The sequence below is a fragment of the Nerophis lumbriciformis genome, linkage group LG06 (assembly GCF_033978685.3).
Source record: "Nerophis lumbriciformis linkage group LG06, RoL_Nlum_v2.1, whole genome shotgun sequence".
NCBI classification, from domain to species: domain Eukaryota; kingdom Metazoa; phylum Chordata; class Actinopteri; order Syngnathiformes; family Syngnathidae; genus Nerophis; species Nerophis lumbriciformis.
Genome location: NC_084553.2, coordinates 8663451 through 8684080, shown reverse-complemented (window position 1 = coordinate 8684080; position 20630 = coordinate 8663451). Strand labels below are relative to the sequence as shown.

Genomic DNA, 20630 nt, shown 5'->3' with positions numbered 1-20630 from the left:
GGGTTTGAACTCCCAACCTACCGATCCCAGGACGGACACTCTAACCACTAGGCGACCAGTAAGAGAAGAGAATGAAGCCACGTGGTTAGTGGCGATGCATTTGCGTCTGCTTGGATTTTTGTAAATTCCAAGTTAGATTTAGTCGTGTATTGGAAAGTCGTGATTTCTGACTTCCCAGTACAAATGGAATGCACTGTCGGTCTAGTTTGTACCCAAAACCTACTTCCTGTTTACGTTCTGGCGACCATTAAGAGAAGAGAATGATGCCACGGAGGCGATTCATTTGGGTCTGCTTGGATTTTTGTAAATTCTAAGTTAGATTTAGTCTTGTAGTGGGAAGACGTAAATTCCGACTTCCCAGTACAAATGGAACGCACCCTCAGTCTAGTTTGTAGACAAAACCTACTTCCTGTTTACGTTCCGGCGACCAATAAGCGAAGAGAAGGATGCCACGTGGTTGGTGGAGATGCATTTGGGTCTGCTTGGATTTTTGTAAATTCAAAGTTAGATTTAGCCGTGAATTCCGACTTCCCAGTACAAATGGAACGCACCGTCGGTCTAGTTTGTACACAAAACCAACTTCCTGTTTACGTTCTGGCGACCAGTAAGAGAAGAGAATGAAGCCACGTGGTTGGTGGCGATGCATTTGGGTCTGCTTGGATTTTTGTAAATTCAAAGTTAGATTTAGTCTTGTACTGGGAAGTCGGAATTTACGACTTCCCAGTACAAATGGAATGCACCGTTGGTCTAGTTTGTACACAAAACCTACCAATAAGAGAAGAGAATGATGCCGCGTGGTTAGTGGCGATGCATTTGGGTCTGCTTGGATTTTTGTAAATTCAAAGTTAGATTTAGTCTTGTACTGGGAAGTCGGAATTTACGACTTCCCAGTACAAATGGAATGCACCGTCGGTCTAGTTTGTACACAAAACCTACCAATAAGAGAAGAGAATGATGCCGCGTGGTTAGTGGCGATGCATTTGGGTCTGCTTGGATTTTTGTAAATTCAAAGTTAGATTTAGTCTTGTACTGGGAAGTCGGAATTTACGACTTCCCAGTACAAATGGAATGCACCGTCGGTCTAGTTTGTACACAAAACCTACCAATAAGAGAAGAGAATGATGCCGCGTGGTTGGTGGCGATGCATTTGGGTCTGCTTGGATTTTTGTGTTTTTGTGTAAAAATAGGCCAAAGCGGTGGGCGGGAAATAGAGTTTACAAAGCAACCTACAGTACGTATAATATGCAGTAAGAAGTACTTGTGAGTACTACATAAATCAAGTACAGGCACTAAATGAGAAGAAGAGCGCTGCAGCGTAAACGCAGCCTAAGCTAAAGAAGAGGAAAGTGAAACCGTCGCCGTGCTAGACTTGGTTGTGTTGGGTGAGCTCGTCCGACACGCTGTTGTACTCTGTGGAGCGGGCGCTCATGCCCAGGTACTGTTTGAGGAACTCGCTGAAGCGTTTCTGGTTGTTCCACTTGCGCGCCGACTTGCGGATGCCGATGAAGCCGCCGTACCTCTTCTGGTACGACCTGGCCGGCGCCATCAGCCTCCTGTAGCCGTGCCTGCCCTTCACGAAGCCGCCGAACCGCTTGGAGACGCTCGGGGCGCCGGCGTCGTCGCTCTCGTCCTCCGGGGAGAGAGCGTCGTCGGCGCTCTCGTCCAGGCCGAGCGATCGGGTCACGTGACGGAACCTCCGCAGGGCCAAAGGCAGAGCTTCGCCCTCCTCCTCGTTCTCCTCGTCCTCGTCCTGTGCAGGAAAGAAGGCCTCCACCTCCTCCTCAGATCTTTTGGGCAACGATTGAAGCGACAGGGAGTCTTGGCACACGTCCCAGGATGACGCTGGGGAGGCGCTGGCTTCACACTCAAAGAGACACTCCTAAAAAGAAAAGACATCGAATGTAATTTTTTTTGGGGGAAAAAATACATATATACATACATATATATATGTATATATATATATATATATATATATATATATATATATATATATATATATATATATATATATATATATATATATATATGTGTATGTATATATGTATTTTTCCCCCCCAAAAAATTACATTATAGATTATATATATTTTTGCATTGTATCCGCATATTTGTGTGTATATATATATATATATATATATATATATATATATATATATATATATATATATATATATATATATATATATATATATATATATACATACATATATATATATATGTGTGTGTGTGTGTGTATTTATTTGATATACTGTACGACAATCGGAAATTGAATATGTGCATGATTATAAAGTTAAATGTAATAATATTACATAATAAAAATAAATTAAATAATTACACACTCTTTTATTGTTTTGTCCTTTTACTGTTTGACAACCAAATTTGTTCTTTGGTATTTATTGCTAAGAGTATTTAGAATAATACCTTGTAATCACATTTGCAGTTATTTGTATATATATATATATATATATATATATATATATACAAATTATATATGTATATATATATATATATATATATATATATATATGCAATTATCCACATTTGTAGTTATTTGTATGTATATATAATTATACAAAATTATATATATATATATATATATATATATATATATATACACACACAAATAACTAGAAATGTGGTTAATTGCATACATATATATTCGCAGGTTTTATATATATACACAAATAACTATATATATATATATATATATATATATAAATGCAATTATCCACATTTCTAGTTATACAAAACCCAAAACCAGTGAAGTTGTCACGTTGTGTAAATGGTAAATAAAAACAAAATACAATGATTTGATCCTTTTCAACTTATATTCAATTGAATAGTGTCAGGTTCAAACACTGATGACATCTATTAAACAAGACAAGAGGCAAAGAATCAAACAGAGACAGAATTACATTTGGACTCAATTTTGAGGAGAGACGCGGCCACTGTACTCTCTGTACAGTCTTGCACCACGCTCTGCCAAAAGATTGCACTCCTCCTTCTTTATTTGACTTTCTCCCCCCCCCCCCCACCTGACCACAGCCGCTTCCAAAGGGAAGTGGGTCGTAAACAGCGTTGCCTTTGGTTACCGAACAGTTCAAAAGAAGAGGTCGTAAAACAGTTCAAAAAGAGTTCCATAAAATAGTTCAAAGAGAGTTCCACAAAATAGTTCAAAAAGGGTTCGTAAAATCAATCAATCAATCAATCAATGTTTATTTATATAGCCCTAAATCACAAGTGTCTCAAAGGGCTGCACAAGCCACAACGACATCCTCGGTACAAAGCCCACATAAGGGCAAGGAAAAACTCACCCCAGTGGGACGTCGATGTGAATGACTATGAGAAACCTTGGAGAGGACCGCATATGTGGTATAAAATACCGCATTTATACCGCATATGTGGTATAAAATACTTCAAAAAGAGTTCCTCTGGAAGTTGGGCAGATCCTGCCATCTGTCCGCTTTGAAGTCCCAGTGGAGTTTTACGAGCATTCTTCTTGGTACGTTTCAAAAACAGCCGCCCGTCCTTTTGTCTTCTTGTCAGGAACACAATGTAATACAACGTTTTTTGTGATAACTTACAAACAATTATTCTAACAAAGAGACTGCAAAGAAAAGATATTTAATGTTCCAACTGGTAAACTTCTTTTTTTTGCAAATAATCATTAACTTAGAATTTCATGGCTGCAACACGTGCGAAAGTAGTTGGGAAAGGGCATGTTCACCACTGTGTTACATGGCCTTTCCTTTTAACAACACTCAGTAAACGTTTGGGAACTGAGGAGACACATTTTTTTAAGCTTCTCAGGTGGAATTCTTTCCCATTCTTGCTTGATGTACAGCTTAAGTTGTTCAACAGTCCGGGGGTCTCCGTTGTGGTATTTTAGGCTTCATAATGTGCCGCACATTTTCAATGGGAGACAGGTCTGGACTACAGGCAGGCCAGTCTAGTACCCGCACTCTTTTACTATGAAGCCACGCTCTTGTAACACGTGGCTTGGCATTGTCCTGCTGAAATAAGCAGGGGCGTCCACGATAACGTTGCGTGGATGGCAACATATGTTGCTCCGAAACCTGTATGTACCTTTCAGCATTAATGGCGCCTTCACAGATGTGTAAGTTACCCATGTCTTGGGCACTAATACACCCCCATACCATCACACATGCTGGCTTTTACACTTTGCGCCTATAACAGTCCGGCTGTTTGTTTGCCCCTCTTTGTTCCGGAGGACACAACGTCCACAGTTTCCAAAAACAACTTGAAATGTGGACTCATCGGACCACAGAACACTTTTCCCCTTTGCATCAGTCCATCTTGGATGAGCTCGGGCTCTGGGTGTTGTTGATAAATGGCTTTCGCTTTGCATAGTATAGTTTTAACTTGCACTTACAGATGCAGGGACCAACTGTAGAGACTGACAGTGGTTTGCTGAAGTGTTCCTGAGCCCATGTGGTGATATCCTTTACACACTGATGTCGTTTTCCGATGTAGTACCGCCTGAGGGATCCAAGGTCCGTAATATCATGGCTTACGTTCAGTGATTTCTCCAGATTCTCTGAACCTTTTGATGATATTACGGACCGTAGATGGTGAAATCCCTAAAATTCCTTGCAATAGCTGGTTGAGAAATGTTGTTCTTAAACTGTTGGACAATTTGCTCACGCGTTTGTTGACAAAGTGGTGACCCTCGCCCCGTCCTTGTTTGTGAATGACTGAGCATTTCATGGAAGCTGCTTTTATACCCAATCATGGCACCCACCTGTTCCCAATTAGCCCGTTCACCTGTGGGATGTTCCAAATAAATGTTTGATGAGCTTTCTCAGTCTTTTTTGCCACTTGTGCCAGCTTTTTTTAAACATGACGCAGGCATCAAATTCCAAATGAGCGAATATTTGCAAAAAATAACAAAAGTTTCTCAGTTTGAACGTTAAATATCTTGTCTTTGCAGTCTATTCAATTGAATATAAGTTGAAAAGGATTTGCAAATCATTGTATTCTGTTTTTATTTACCATTTCCACGACTTCTCTGGTTTTGGGTTTTGTAAAAGAATATCAAAATTTAGAACCTTTAAACAAATGTGCCTAAATAAAATGTCCAGCTATTGTAGTAAATGAAATATATTCAATGAAGTATTTGACTCAGATAAAACACAGTAGATGATTATGTCGCTTTTTTTCACCCCCCCCCCCCCCCCCCCCCCCGCCCACCCCCTCCTTCATGACGTCATACGTCTTTCCGTGCATTTGCCTCCCGAATCAACTAGTCACGACAAATTAAAACCTAAATGCCAAAAAGGCTAATTTGTTGAGTCACAGAGAAGACGAGGGAAGGGAGGGTTCCCTCTTATCAACAAATGAAAATTAATTTTCATCAAGAAAAGCCCTTGTCTTTACTTTTTTAATTTATTTTTTTTTTTTTTTTTCCCCCCACTTTTTAAACGGCCCCTTCACCTCATTCTAACGCAAACAAGCGTCCACTGCAGTGGACATTCAGAGCATTTTGTGTGTGTGTGTGTGTGTGTGTGTGTGTGTGTGTGTGTGTGTGTGTGTGTGTGTGTGTGTGTGTGTGTTCTTGTATTTCTACCCTTCTTGAGACATCAACAAGGAAAAGTGTCTTCCATATGAGGAGGTGTGAACAAGTGATGACATAAATCATGGTCCCAATAACATTGCATCTAATAGAGAATGTCTCATTTGCACCCCTGGTGGTGAAATCTAACAACATTTGTGTGGTCCCAAAAAGGAGGGATTTTTCAAATTGACAGTGCTCTCCCTCTGGTCAACATATGAAATAACAAGTGTGTGTAAGAAATTGAAATGCACCCCCTTTGGCCGAAACTAATTAAAAAAATAAATATGTATATAGAGACATATTGTAATAACTTGAAGTAAATAATGAAGATTAAAATCCAATTACAAACAAAAATTTAAAAAAAAAATACAAATGAACTAAAAGCAGTCTTTTTTTCTCAATGTGTCGACTTTTTTCTTATAAAATTGGGAACAATTTCTCATATTATTTCTGTTTCTGTAATATTGCAATGTTTTCTCGTGAAAATTATTACTTTTTTTAAATGTAAAATTATTACTTTTTAATGCAAAATGGTGACATTTTTATCACAATATTGCCAATTTTGTTGTTCTTGTAAAATAGTGACATATTTTGAGTAAAATCATGACTTTTGTCATCATTTTGCCGAGTAAAATTCCGATCATTATTATAATATTGCCAACATTTTTTTACGTTTTCTTGTAAAATTGTGACTTTTGTCGAGTATAAATTACGACTCTTTTCATAAAATTGCCCAAATTTGAAGCTTTTCTTGTAAAATTGCGACTGTTATTGAGTACAATTCCAACTTTTATCATATTATTGCACAAAAGTTAAGTTTTTCTTGTATAATTTTGACTTGCGTTGAGTAAAATGACGACTTTTATTATAAGTTTTTCTTGTGAAATTGTGACCTTTTTTCTTGTGAAATTCCAACAAATTTTTCACAAGCTATTTTATTTTTGCATGGTTTGTATATATTATTAATGTTGTAAGTACACATCTTTATATATCTAGAAAGGGTGGTCCTAAAGAGGGAGGCTTTTTTCTCTTTTGTCTCAAGAAGGAGGAATACAAGCGTGTGTGTGTGTGTGTGTGTGTGTGTGTGTGTGTGTGTGTGTTTTCTTGTATTTCTAACATTCTTGAGACATCAACAAGGAAAATTACCTTCCATATGTATATAGAGACATACTGTAATAACTTGAAGTAAATAATTACAAAAAATAAATAAATACAAAAATACAAATTAACAGTCTTTTTCTCTCAATGTGTCGACTTTTTTCTTATAAAATTGGGAACAATTTCTCATATTATTTCTGTTTCTGTAATATTGCAATGTTTTCTCATAAAATTATTACTTTTTTTTAAATGTAAAATTATTACTTTTTAATGCAAAATGGTGACATTTTTATCACAATATTGCCAATTTTGTTGTTCTTGTAAAATAGTGACATATTTTGAGTAAAATTATGACTTTTGTCATCACTTTGCCGAGTAAAATTCCGATCATTATTATAATATTGCCAACATTTTTTTACGTTTTCTTGTAAAATTGTGACTTTTGTAGAGTATAAATTACGACTCTTTTCATAAAATTGCCCAAATTTGAAGCTTTTCTTGTAAAATTGCGACTGTTATTGAGTACAATTCCAACTTTTATCATATTATTGCACAAAAGTTAAGTTTTTCTTGTATAATTTTGACTTGCGTTGAGTAAAATGACGACTTTTATTATAAGTTTTTCTTGTGAAATTGTGACCTTTTTTCTTGTGAAATTCCAACAAATTTTTCACAAGCTATTTTATTTTTGCATGGTTTGTATATATTATTAATGTTGTAAGTACACATCTTTATATATCTAGAAAGGGTGGTCCTAAAGAGGGAGGCTTTTTTCTCTTTTGTCTCAAGAAGGAGGAATACAAGCGTGTGTGTGTGTGTGTGTGTGTGTGTGTGTGTGTTTTCTTGTATTTCTAACATTCTTGAGACATCAACAAGGAAAATTACCTTCCATATGTATATAGAGACATACTGTAATAACTTGAAGTAAATAATTACAAAAAATAAATAAATACAAAAATACAAATTAACAGTCTTTTTCTCTCAATGTGTCGACTTTTTTCTTATAAAATTGGGAACAATTTCTCATATTATTTCTGTTTCTGTAATATTGCAATGTTTTCTCGTAAAATTATTACTTTTTTTTAAATGTAAAATTATTACTTTTTAATGCAAAATGGTGACATTTTTATCACAATATTGCCAATTTTGTTGTTCTTGTAAAATAGTGACATATTTTGAGTAAAATCATGACTTTTGTCATCATTTTGCCGAGTAAAATTCCGATCATTATTATAAAATTGCCAACATTTTTTTACGTTTTCTTGTAAAATTGTGACTTTTGTCGAGTATAAATTACGACTCTTTTCACAAAATTGCCCAAATTTGAAGCTTTTCTTGTAAAATTGCGACTGTTATTGAGTACAATTCCAACTTTTATCATATTATTGCACAAAAGTTACGTTTTTCTTGTATAATTTTGACTTGCGTTGAGTAAAATGACGACTTTTAATATAAGTTTTTCTTGTGAAATTGTGACCTTTTTTCTTGTGAAATTCCAACAAATTTTTCACAAGCTATTTTATTTTTGCATGGTTTGTATATATTATTAATGTTGTAAGTACACATCTTTATATATCTAGAAAGGGTGGTCCTAAAGAGGGAGGCTTTTTTCTCTTTTGTCTCAAGAAGGAGGAATACAAGCGTGTGTGTGTGTGTGTGTGTGTGTGTGTGTGTGTGTGTGTGTGTGTGTGTGTGTTTTCTTGTATTTCTAACATTCTTGAGACATCAACAAGGAAAATTACCTTCCATATGTATATAGAGACATACTGTAATAACTTGAAGTAAATAATTACAAAAAATAAATAAATACAAAAATACAAATTAACAGTCTTTTTCTCTCAATGTGTCGACTTTTTTCTTATAAAATTGGGAACAATTTCTCATATTATTTCTGTTTCTGTAATATTGCAATGTTTTCTCGTAAAATTATTACTTTTTTTTAAATGTAAAATTATTACTTTTTAATGCAAAATGGTGACATTTTTATCACAATATTGCCAATTTTGTTGTTCTTGTAAAATAGTGACATATTTTGAGTAAAATTATGACTTTTGTCATCACTTTGCCGAGTAAAATTCCGATCATTATTATAATATTGCCAACATTTTTTTACGTTTTCTTGTAAAATTGTGACTTTTGTAGAGTATAAATTACGACTCTTTTCATAAAATTGCCCAAATTTGAAGCTTTTCTTGTAAAATTGCGACTGTTATTGAGTACAATTCCAACTTTTATCATATTATTGCACAAAAGTTAAGTTTTTCTTGTATAATTTTGACTTGCGTTGAGTAAAATGACGACTTTTAATATAAGTTTTTCTTGTGAAATTGTGACCTTTTTTCTTGTGAAATTCCAACAAATTTTTCACAAGCTATTTTATTTTTGCATGGTTTGTATATATTATTAATGTTGTAAGTACACATCTTTATATATCTAGAAAGAGTGGTCCTAAAGAGGGAGGCTTTTTTCTCTTTTGTCTCAAGAAGGAGGAATACAAGCGTGTGTGTGTGTGTGTGTGTGTGTGTGTGTGTGTGTGTGTGTTTTCTTGTATTTCTAACATTCTTGAGACATCAACAAGGAAAATTACCTTCCATATGTATATAGAGACATACTGTAATAACTTGAAGTAAATAATTACAAAAAATAAATAAATACAAAAATACAAATTAACAGTCTTTTTCTCTCAATGTGTCGACTTTTTTCTTATAAAATTGGGAACAATTTCTCATATTATTTCTGTTTCTGTAATATTGCAATGTTTTCTCGTAAAATTATTACTTTTTTTTAAATGTAAAATTATTACTTTTTAATGCAAAATGGTGACATTTTTATCACAATATTGCCAATTTTGTTGTTCTTGTAAAATAGTGACATATTTTGAGTAAAATTATGACTTTTGTCATCACTTTGCCGAGTAAAATTCCGATCATTATTATAATATTGCCAACATTTTTTTACGTTTTCTTGTAAAATTGTGACTTTTGTAGAGTATAAATTACGACTCTTTTCATAAAATTGCCCAAATTTGAAGCTTTTCTTGTAAAATTGCGACTGTTATTGAGTACAATTCCAACTTTTATCATATTATTGCACAAAAGTTAAGTTTTTCTTGTATAATTTTGACTTGCGTTGAGTAAAATGACGACTTTTATTATAAGTTTTTCTTGTGAAATTGTGACCTTTTTTCTTGTGAAATTCCAACAAATTTTTCACAAGCTATTTTTTTTTTGCATGGTTTGTATATATTATTAATGTTGTAAGTACACATCTTTATATATCTAGAAAGGGTGGTCCTAAAGAGGGAGGCTTTTTTCTCTTTTGTCTCAAGAAGGAGGAATACAAGCGTGTGTGTGTGTGTGTGTGTGTGTGTGTGTGTGTGTGTGTGTTTTCTTGTATTTCTAACATTCTTGAGACATCAACAAGGAAAATTACCTTCCATATGTATATAGAGACATACTGTAATAACTTGAAGTAAATAATTACAAAAAATAAATAAATACAAAAATACAAATTAACAGTCTTTTTCTCTCAATGTGTCGACTTTTTTCTTATAAAATTGGGAACAATTTCTCATATTATTTCTGTTTCTGTAATATTGCAATGTTTTCTCGTAAAATTATTACTTTTTTTTAAATGTAAAATTATTACTTTTTAATGCAAAATGGTGACATTTTTATCACAATATTGCCAATTTTGTTGTTCTTGTAAAATAGTGACATATTTTGAGTAAAATCATGACTTTTGTCATCATTTTGCCGAGTAAAATTCCGATCATTATTATAAAATTGCCAACATTTTTTTACGTTTTCTTGTAAAATTGTGACTTTTGTCGAGTATAAATTACGACTCTTTTCACAAAATTGCCCAAATTTGAAGCTTTTCTTGTAAAACTGCGACTGTTATTGAGTACAATTCCAACTTTTATCATATTATTGCACAAAAGTTACGTTTTTCTTGTATAATTTTGACTTGCGTTGAGTAAAATGACGACTTTTAATATACCGGTAAGTTTTTCTTGTGAAATTGTGACCTTTTTTCTTGTGAAATTCCAACAAATTTTTCACGACAAGCTATTTTATTTTTGCATGGTTTGTATATATTATTAATGTTGTAAGTACACATCTTTATATATCTAGAAAGGGTGGTCCTAAAGAGGGAGGCATTTTTCTCTTTTGTCTCAAGAAGGAGAAATACAAGCATGTGTGTATGTGTGTGTGTGTGTGTGTTTTCTTGTATTTCTACCATTCTGGAGACATCAACAAGGAAAAGTACCTTCCATATGTATATAGAGACATACTGTAATAACTTGAAGTAAATAATTACAAACAAAAAAATAAAAATAAAAATACAAATGAACTAAAATCAGTCTTTTTCTCTCAATGTGTCGACTTTTTTCTTATAAAATTGGGAACAATTTCTCATATTCTTTCTGTTTCTGTAATATTGCAATATTTTTTAGTAAATTTTTTTATTTTTTTAATGTAAAATTTTTACTTTTTAATGCAAAATGGTGACATTTGTCTCGTAAAATTCTGACTTTTATCAAAATATTGCCAATTTTTTTGTTGTTATTGTAAAATAGCGACATATTTTGAGTAAACTTATGACTTTTGTCATCATTTTGCCGAGTAAAATTCCGATCATTATTATAATATTGCCAACATTTTTTAAGTTTTCTTGTAAAATTGTGACTTTGGTCGAGTAAAATGTTGACTCTTTTCATTAAATTGCCAACATTTTAAGCTTTTCTTGTAAAATTGCGACTGTTATTGAGTACAATTCCAACTTTTATCATATTATTGCACAAAAGTTAAGTTTTTCTTGTATAATTTTGACTTGCGTTGAGTAAAATGACGACTTTCATTATAAGTTTTTCTTGTGAAATTGTGACCTTTTTTCTTGTGAAATTCCAACAAATTTTTCACAACAAGCTATTTTATTTTTGCATGGTTTGTATATATTATTAATGTTGTAAGTACACATCTTTATATATCTAGAAAGGGTGGTCCTAAAGAGGGAGGCTTTTTTTCTCTTTTGTCTCAAGAAGGAAAAATACAAGAATGTGTGTGTGTGTTTTCTTGTATTTCTACCATTCTTGAGACATCAACAAGGAAAAGTACCTTCCATATGTATATAGAGACATACTGTAATAACTTGAAGTAAAAAATTACAAACAAAAAAATTCAAAAAAAAATAGAAAAGAAACTAAAAACAGTCTTTTTCTCTCAATGTGTCGACTTTTTTCTTATAAAATTGGGAACAATTTCTCATATTCTTTCTGTTTCTGTAATATTGCAATATTTTTTAGTAAAATTATTTTTTTTTTAATGTAAAATTATTACTTTTTAATGCAAAATGGTGACATTTGTCTTGTAAAATTCAGCCTTTTATCAAAATATTGCTAATTTTTTTGTTGTTATTGTAAAATAGCGACATATTTTGAGTAAACTTATGACTTTTGTCATCATTTTGCCGAGTAAAATTCCGATCATTATTATAATATTGCCAACATTTTTTTACGTTTTCTTGTAAAATTGTGACTTTTCTCGACTATAAATTACGACTCTTTTCATAAAATTGCCCAAATTTGAAGCTTTTCTTGTAAAATTGCGACTGTTATTGAGTACAATTCCAACTTTTATCATAATATTGCACAAAAGTTAAGTTTTTCTTGTATAATTTAGACTTGCATTGAGTAAAATGACGACTTTTATTATAAGTTTTTCTTGTGAAATTGTGACCTTTTTTCTTGTGAAATTCCAACAAATTTTTCACAACAAGCTATTTTATTTTTGCATGGTTTGTATATATTATTAATGTTGTAAGTACACATCTTTATATATCTAGAAAGGGTGGTCCTAAAGAGGGAGGCTTTTTTCTCTTTTGTCTCAAGAAGGAGAAATACAAGCATGTGTGCGTGTGTGTGTGTGTGTGTGTGTGTGTGTGTGTGTGTGTGTGTGTGTGTGTGTGTGTGTGTGTGTGTGTGTGTGTGTGTGTGTGTGTGTGTGTTTTCTTGTATTTCTACCATTCTTGAGACATCAACAAGGAAAATTACCTTCCATATGTATATAGAGACATACTGTAATAACTTGAAGTAAATAATTACAAACAAAAAAAAAATACAAATTAACAGTCTTTTTCTCTCAATGTGTCGACTTTTTTCTTATAAAATTGGGAACACTTTCTCATATTCTTTCTGTTTCTGTAATATTGCAATGTTTTCTCGTAAAATTATTACTTTTTTTAATGTAAAATTATTACTTTTTAATGCAAAATGGTGACATTTTTATCACAATATTGCCAATTTTGTTGTTCTTGTAAAATAGTGACATATTTTGAGTAAAATTATGACTTTTGTCATCACTTTGCCGAGTAAAATTCCGATCATTATTATAATATTGCCAACATTTTTTTACGTTTTCTTGTAAAATTGTGACTTTTGTAGAGTATAAATTACGACTCTTTTCATAAAATTGCCCAAATTTGAAGCTTTTCTTGTAAAATTGCGACTGTTATTGAGTACAATTCCAACTTTTATCATATTATTGCACAAAAGTTAAGTTTTTCTTGTATAATTTTGACTTGCGTTGAGTAAAATGACGACTTTTATTATAAGTTTTTCTTGTGAAATTGTGACCTTTTTTCTTGTGAAATTCCAACAAATTTTTCACAAGCTATTTTATTTTTGCATGGTTTGTATATATTATTAATGTTGTAAGTACACATCTTTATATATCTAGAAAGGGTGGTCCTAAAGAGGGAGGCTTTTTTCTCTTTTGTCTCAAGAAGGAGGAATACAAGCGTGTGTGTATGTGTGTGTGTGTGTGTGTGTGTGTGTGTGTGTGTGTTTTCTTGTATTTCTAACATTCTTGAGACATCAACAAGGAAAATTACCTTCCATATGTATATAGAGACATACTGTAATAACTTGAAGTAAATAATTACAAAAAATAAATAAATACAAAAATACAAATTAACAGTCTTTTTCTCTCAATGTGTCGACTTTTTTCTTATAAAATTGGGAACAATTTCTCATATTATTTCTGTTTCTGTAATATTGCAATGTTTTCTCGTAAAATTATTACTTTTTTTAAAATGTAAAATTATTACTTTTTAATGCAAAATGGTGACATTTTTATCACAATATTGCCAATTTTGTTGTTCTTGTAAAATAGTGACATATTTTGAGTAAAATCATGACTTTTGTCATCATTTTGCCGAGTAAAATTCCGATCATTATTATAAAATTGCCAACATTTTTTTACGTTTTCTTGTAAAATTGTGACTTTTGTCGAGTATAAATTACGACTCTTTTCACAAAATTGCCCAAATTTGAAGCTTTTCTTGTAAAATTGCGACTGTTATTGAGTACAATTCCAACTTTTATCATATTATTGCACAAAAGTTACGTTTTTCTTGTATAATTTTGACTTGCGTTGAGTAAAATGACGACTTTTAATATAAGTTTTTCTTGTGAAATTGTGACCTTTTTTCTTGTGAAATTCCAACAAATTTTTCACGACAAGCTATTTTATTTTTGCATGGTTTGTATATATTATTAATGTTGTAAGTACACATCTTTATATATCTAGAAAGGGTGGTCCTAAAGAGGGAGGCATTTTTCTCTTTTGTCTCAAGAAGGAGAAATACAAGCATGTGTGTATGTGTGTGTGTGTGTGTGTTTTCTTGTATTTCTACCATTCTGGAGACATCAACAAGGAAAAGTACCTTCCATATGTATATAGAGACATACTGTAATAACTTGAAGTAAATAATTACAAACAAAAAAATAAAAATAAAAATACAAATGAACTAAAATCAGTCTTTTTCTCTCAATGTGTCGACTTTTTTCTTATAAAATTGGGAACAATTTCTCATATTCTTTCTGTTTCTGTAATATTGCAATATTTTTTAGTAAATTTTTTTATTTTTTTAATGTAAAATTTTTACTTTTTAATGCAAAATGGTGACATTTGTCTCGTAAAATTCTGACTTTTATCAAAATATTGCCAATTTTTTTGTTGTTATTGTAAAATAGCGACATATTTTGAGTAAACTTATGACTTTTGTCATCATTTTGCCGAGTAAAATTCCGATCATTATTATAATATTGCCAACATTTTTTAAGTTTTCTTGTAAAATTGTGACTTTGGTCGAGTAAAATGTTGACTCTTTTCATTAAATTGCCAACATTTTAAGCTTTTCTTGTAAAATTGCGACTGTTATTGAGTACAATTCCAACTTTTATCATATTATTGCACAAAAGTTAAGTTTTTCTTGTATAATTTTGACTTGCGTTGAGTAAAATGACGACTTTCATTATAAGTTTTTCTTGTGAAATTGTGACCTTTTTTCTTGTGAAATTCCAACAAATTTTTCACAACAAGCTATTTTATTTTTGCATGGTTTGTATATATTATTAATGTTGTAAGTACACATCTTTATATATCTAGAAAGGGTGGTCCTAAAGAGGGAGGCTTTTTTTCTCTTTTGTCTCAAGAAGGAAAAATACAAGAATGTGTGTGTGTGTTTTCTTGTATTTCTACCATTCTTGAGACATCAACAAGGAAAAGTACCTTCCATATGTATATAGAGACATACTGTAATAACTTGAAGTAAAAAATTACAAACAAAAAAATTCAAAAAAAAATAGAAAAGAAACTAAAAACAGTCTTTTTCTCTCAATGTGTCGACTTTTTTCTTATAAAATTGGGAACAATTTCTCATATTCTTTCTGTTTCTGTAATATTGCAATATTTTTTAGTAAAATTATTTTTTTTTAATGTAAAATTATTACTTTTTAATGCAAAATGGTGACATTTGTCTTGTAAAATTCAGCCTTTTATCAAAATATTGCTAATTTTTTTGTTGTTATTGTAAAATAGCGACATATTTTGAGTAAACTTATGACTTTTGTCATCATTTTGCCGAGTAAAATTCCGATCATTATTATAATATTGCCAACATTTTTTTACGTTTTCTTGTAAAATTGTGACTTTTCTCGACTATAAATTACGACTCTTTTCATAAAATTGCCCAAATTTGAAGCTTTTCTTGTAAAATTGCGACTGTTATTGAGTACAATTCCAACTTTTATCATAATATTGCACAAAAGTTAAGTTTTTCTTGTATAATTTAGACTTGCATTGAGTAAAATGACGACTTTTATTATAAGTTTTTCTTGTGAAATTGTGACCTTTTTTCTTGTGAAATTCCAACAAATTTTTCACAACAAGCTATTTTATTTTTGCATGGTTTGTATATATTATTAATGTTGTAAGTACACATCTTTATATATCTAGAAAGGGTGGTCCTAAAGAGGGAGGCTTTTTTCTCTTTTGTCTCAAGAAGGAGAAATACAAGCATGTGTGCGTGTGTGTGTGTGTGTGTGTGTGTGTGTGTGTGTGTGTGTGTGTGTGTGTGTGTGTGTGTGTGTGTGTGTGTGTGTGTGTGTTTTCTTGTATTTCTACCATTCTTGAGACATCAACAAGGAAAATTACCTTCCATATGTATATAGAGACATACTGTAATAACTTGAAGTAAATAATTACAAACAAAAAAAAAATACAAATTAACAGTCTTTTTCTCTCAATGTGTCGACTTTTTTCTTATAAAATTGGGAACACTTTCTCATATTCTTTCTGTTTCTGTAATATTGCAATGTTTTCTCGTAAAATTATTACTTTTTTTAATGTAAAATTATTACTTTTTAATGCAAAATGGTGACATTTTTATCACAATATTGCCAATTTTGTTGTTCTTGTAAAATAGTGACATATTTTGAGTAAAATTATGACTTTTGTCATCACTTTGCCGAGTAAAATTCCGATCATTATTATAATATTGCCAACATTTTTTTACGTTTTCTTGTAAAATTGTGACTTTTGTAGAGTATAAATTACGACTCTTTTCATAAAATTGCCCAAATTTGAAGCTTTTCTTGTAAAATTGCGACTGTTATTGAGTACAATTCCAACTTTTATCATATTATTGCACAAAAGTTAAGTTTTTCTTGTATAATTTTGACTTGCGTTGAGTAAAATGACGACTTTAATTATAAGTTTTTCTTGTGAAATTGTGACCTTTTTTCTTGTGAAATTCCAACAAATTTTTCACAACAAGCTATTTTATTTTTGCATGGTTTGTATATATTATTAATGTTGTAAGTACACATCTTTATATATCTAGAAAGGGTGGTCCTAAAGAGGGAGGCTTTTTTCTCTTTTGTCTCAAGAAGGAGAAATACAAGCATGTGTGTGTGTGTGTGTGTGTGTGTGTGTGTGTGTGTGTGTGTGTGTGTGTGTGTGTGTTTTCTTGTATTTCTACCATTCTTGAGACATCAACAAGGAAACTTACCTTCCATATGTATATAGAAACATACTGTAATAACTTGAAGTAAATAACTACAAACCAAAAAATTCAAAAAAAAAATGCAAATTAACTAAAATCAGTCTTTTTCTCTCAATGTGTTGACTTTGTTCTTATAAAATTGGGAACAATTTCTCATATTCTTTCTGTTTCTGTAATGTTGCAATATTTTTTAGTAAAATTATTTTATTTTTAATGTAAAATTATTACTTTTTAGTGCAAAATGGTGACATTTGTCTCGTAAAATTCTGACTTTTATCAAAATATTGCCAACTTTTTTGTTGTTCTTGTAAAATAGCGACATATTTTGAGTAAACGTATGACTTTTGTCATCATTTTGCCGATCATTATTGTAATATTGCCAACATTTTTTAAGTTTTCTTGTAAAATTGTGACTTTGGTCGAGTAAAATGTTGACTCTTTTCATTAAATTGCCAACATTTTAAGCTTTTCTTGTAAAATTGCGACTGTTATTGAGTACAATTCCAACTTTTATCATATTATTGCACAAAAGTTTAGTTTTTCTTGTATAATTTTGACTTGCGTTGAGTAAAATGACGACTTTTATTATATGTTTTTCTTGTGAAATTGTGACCTTTTTTCTTGTGAAATTCCAACAAATTTTTCACAAAAAGCTATTTTATTTTTGCATGGTTTGTATATATTATTAATGTTGTAAATACACATCTTTATATATCTAGAAAGGGTGGTCCTAAAGAGGGAGTCTTTTTTTCTCTTTTGTCTCAAGAAGGAGAAATACAAGAATGTGTGTGTGTGTGTGTGTGTGTGTGTGTGTGTGTTTTCTTGTATTTCTACCATTCTTGAGACATCAACAAGGAAAATTACCTTCCATATGTATATAGAGACATACTGTAATAACTTGAAGTAAATAATTACAAACAAAAAAATTAAAAGATAAATAGAGAAGAAACTAAAAACAGTCTTTTTCTCTCAATGTGTTGACTTTTTTCTTATAAAATTGGGAACAATTTCTCATATTATTTCTGTTTCTGTAATATTGCAATATTTTTTAGTAAATTTTTTTATTTTTTTATGTAAAATTATTACTTTTTAATGCAAAATGGTGACATTTGTCTCGTAAAATTCTGACTTTTATCAAAATATTGCCAATTTTTTTGTTGTTATTGTAAAATAGCGACATATTTTGAGTAAACTTATGACTTTTGTCATCATTTTGCCGAGTAAAATTCCGATCATTATTATAATATTGCCAACATTTTTTAAGTTTTCTTGTAAAATTGTGACTTTGGTCGAGTAAAATGTTGACTCTTTTCATTAAATTGCCAACATTTTAAGCTTTTCTTGTAAAATTGCGACTGTTATTGAGTACAATTCCAACTTTTATCATATTATTGCACAAAAGTTAAGTTTTTATTGTATAATTTTGACTTGCGTTGAGTAAAATGACGACTTTTATTATAAGTTTTTCTTGTGAAATTGGGACCTTTTTTCTTGTGTAGTGTAGTGACTGACAGTGGTTTGCTGAAGTGTTCCTGAGCCCATGTGGTGATATCCTTTACACACTGATGTCGTTTTTCGATGTAGTACCGCCTGAGGGATCCAAGGTCCGTAATATCATGGCTTACATTCAGTGATTTCTCCAGATTCTCTGAACCTTTTGATGATATTACGGACCGTAGATGGTGAAATCCCTAAATTCCTTGCAATAGCTGGTTGAGAAATGTTGTTCTTAAACTGTTGGACAATTTGCTCACGCATTTGTTGACAAAGTGGTGACCCTCGCCCTATCCTTTTTGCATGGTTTGTATACATTATTAATGTTGTAAGTACACATCTTTATATATCTAGAAAGGGTGGTCCTAAAGAGGGAGGCTTTTTTCTCTTTTGTCTCAAGAAGGAAAAATACAAGCATGTGTGTGTGTGTGTGTGTGTGTGTGTGTGTGTGTGTGTGTGTGTTTTCTTGTATTTCTACCATTCTTGAGACATCAACAAGGAAAAGTACCTTCCATATGTATATAGAGACATACTGTAATAACTTGAAGTAAATAATTACAAACAAAAAAATTCAAAAAAAAATACAAATGAACTAAAATCAGTCTTTTTTTCTCAATGTGTCGACTTTTTTCTTATAAAATTGGGAACAATTTCTCATATTATTTCTGTTTCTGTAATATTGCAATGTTTTCTCGTAAAATTATTACTTTTTTTAATGTAAAATTATTACTTTTTAATGCAAAATGGTGACATTTTTATCACAATATTGCCAATTGTGTTGTTCTTGTAAAATAGTGACATATTTTGAGTAAACTTATGACTTTTGTCATCATTTTGCCGAGTAAAATTCCGATCATTATTAAAATATTGCCAACATTTTTTTACGTTTTCTTGTAAAATTGTGACTTTTGTCGAGTATAAATTACGACTCTTTTCATAAAATTGCCCAAATTTGAAGCTTTTCTTGTAAAATTGCGACTGTTATTGAGTACAATTCCAACTTTTATCATATTATTGCACAAAAGTTAAGTTTTTCTTGTATAATTTTGACTTGCATTGAGTAAAATGACGACTTTTATTATAAGTTTTTCTTGTGAAATTGTGACCGTTTTTCTTGTGAAATTCCAACAAATTTTTCACAACAAGCTATTTTATTTTTGCATGGTTTGTATATATTATTAATGTTGTAAGTACACATCTTTATATATCTAGAAAGGGTGGTCCTAAAGAGGGAGGCTTTTTTCTCTTTTGTCTCAAGAAGGAGAAATACAAGAATGTGTGTGTGTTTTCTTGTATTTCTACCATTCTTGAGACATCAACAAGGAAAAGTACCTTCCATATGTATATAGAGACATACTGTAATAACTTGAAGTAAATAATTACAAAAAAAAAAAATAGAAAATAAACTAAAAACATTCTTTTCCTCTCAATGTGTCGAGTTTTTTCTTATAAAATTGGGAACAATTTCTCATATTCTTTCTGTTTCTGTAATATTGCAATATTTTTTAGTAAAATTATTTTTTTTTTAATGTAAAATTATTACTTTTTAATGCAAAATGGTGACACTTGTCTCGTAAAATTCTGACTTTTATCAAAATATTGCCAATTTTTTTGTTGTTATTGTAAAATAGCGACATACTTTGAGTAAACTTATGACTTTTGTCATCATTTTGCCGAGTAAAATTAAAAATCATTATTATAATATTGCCAACATTTTTTTACGTTTTCTTGTAAAATTGTGACTTTGGTCGAGTATAAATTACGACTCTTTTCATAAAATTGCCCAAATTTGAAGCTTTTCTTGTAAAATTGCGACTGTTATTGAGTACAATTCCAACTTTTATCATAATATTGCACAAATTCAATTTTTCTTGTAAAATTTTGGCTTGCGTTGAGTAAAATTACAACTTTTATTATAATACTGCCAAAATTCCAAGTTTTTCTTGTGAAAAAGTGACCTTTTTCTTGTGAAATTACAACACATTTTTCACAACAAGCTATTTTATAGTATGTATATATTAATAATGTTGTAAATACACATCTTTATATATCTAGAAAGGCTGGTCCTAAAGAGGGAGGCATTATTCGGATGTCTCAAGAAGGTAACAAATACAAG

At 31.2% G+C, this 20630-nt stretch overlaps 1 protein-coding gene across 1 annotated transcript in view; it reads right to left on the bottom strand.

The window, feature by feature from the left end:
• Positions 1-383: 383 nt before the first annotated feature.
• Positions 384-20630, bottom strand: part of pnoca (prepronociceptin a) — a 60163-nt gene continuing 39916 nt past the window's right edge. The window contains exon 3 of the mRNA XM_061963464.1: positions 384-1879. Coding sequence (XP_061819448.1) covers positions 1364-1879 — 516 coding nt within the window. The 3' untranslated portion in view covers positions 384-1363. The remainder of the gene's footprint in view (positions 1880-20630) is intronic.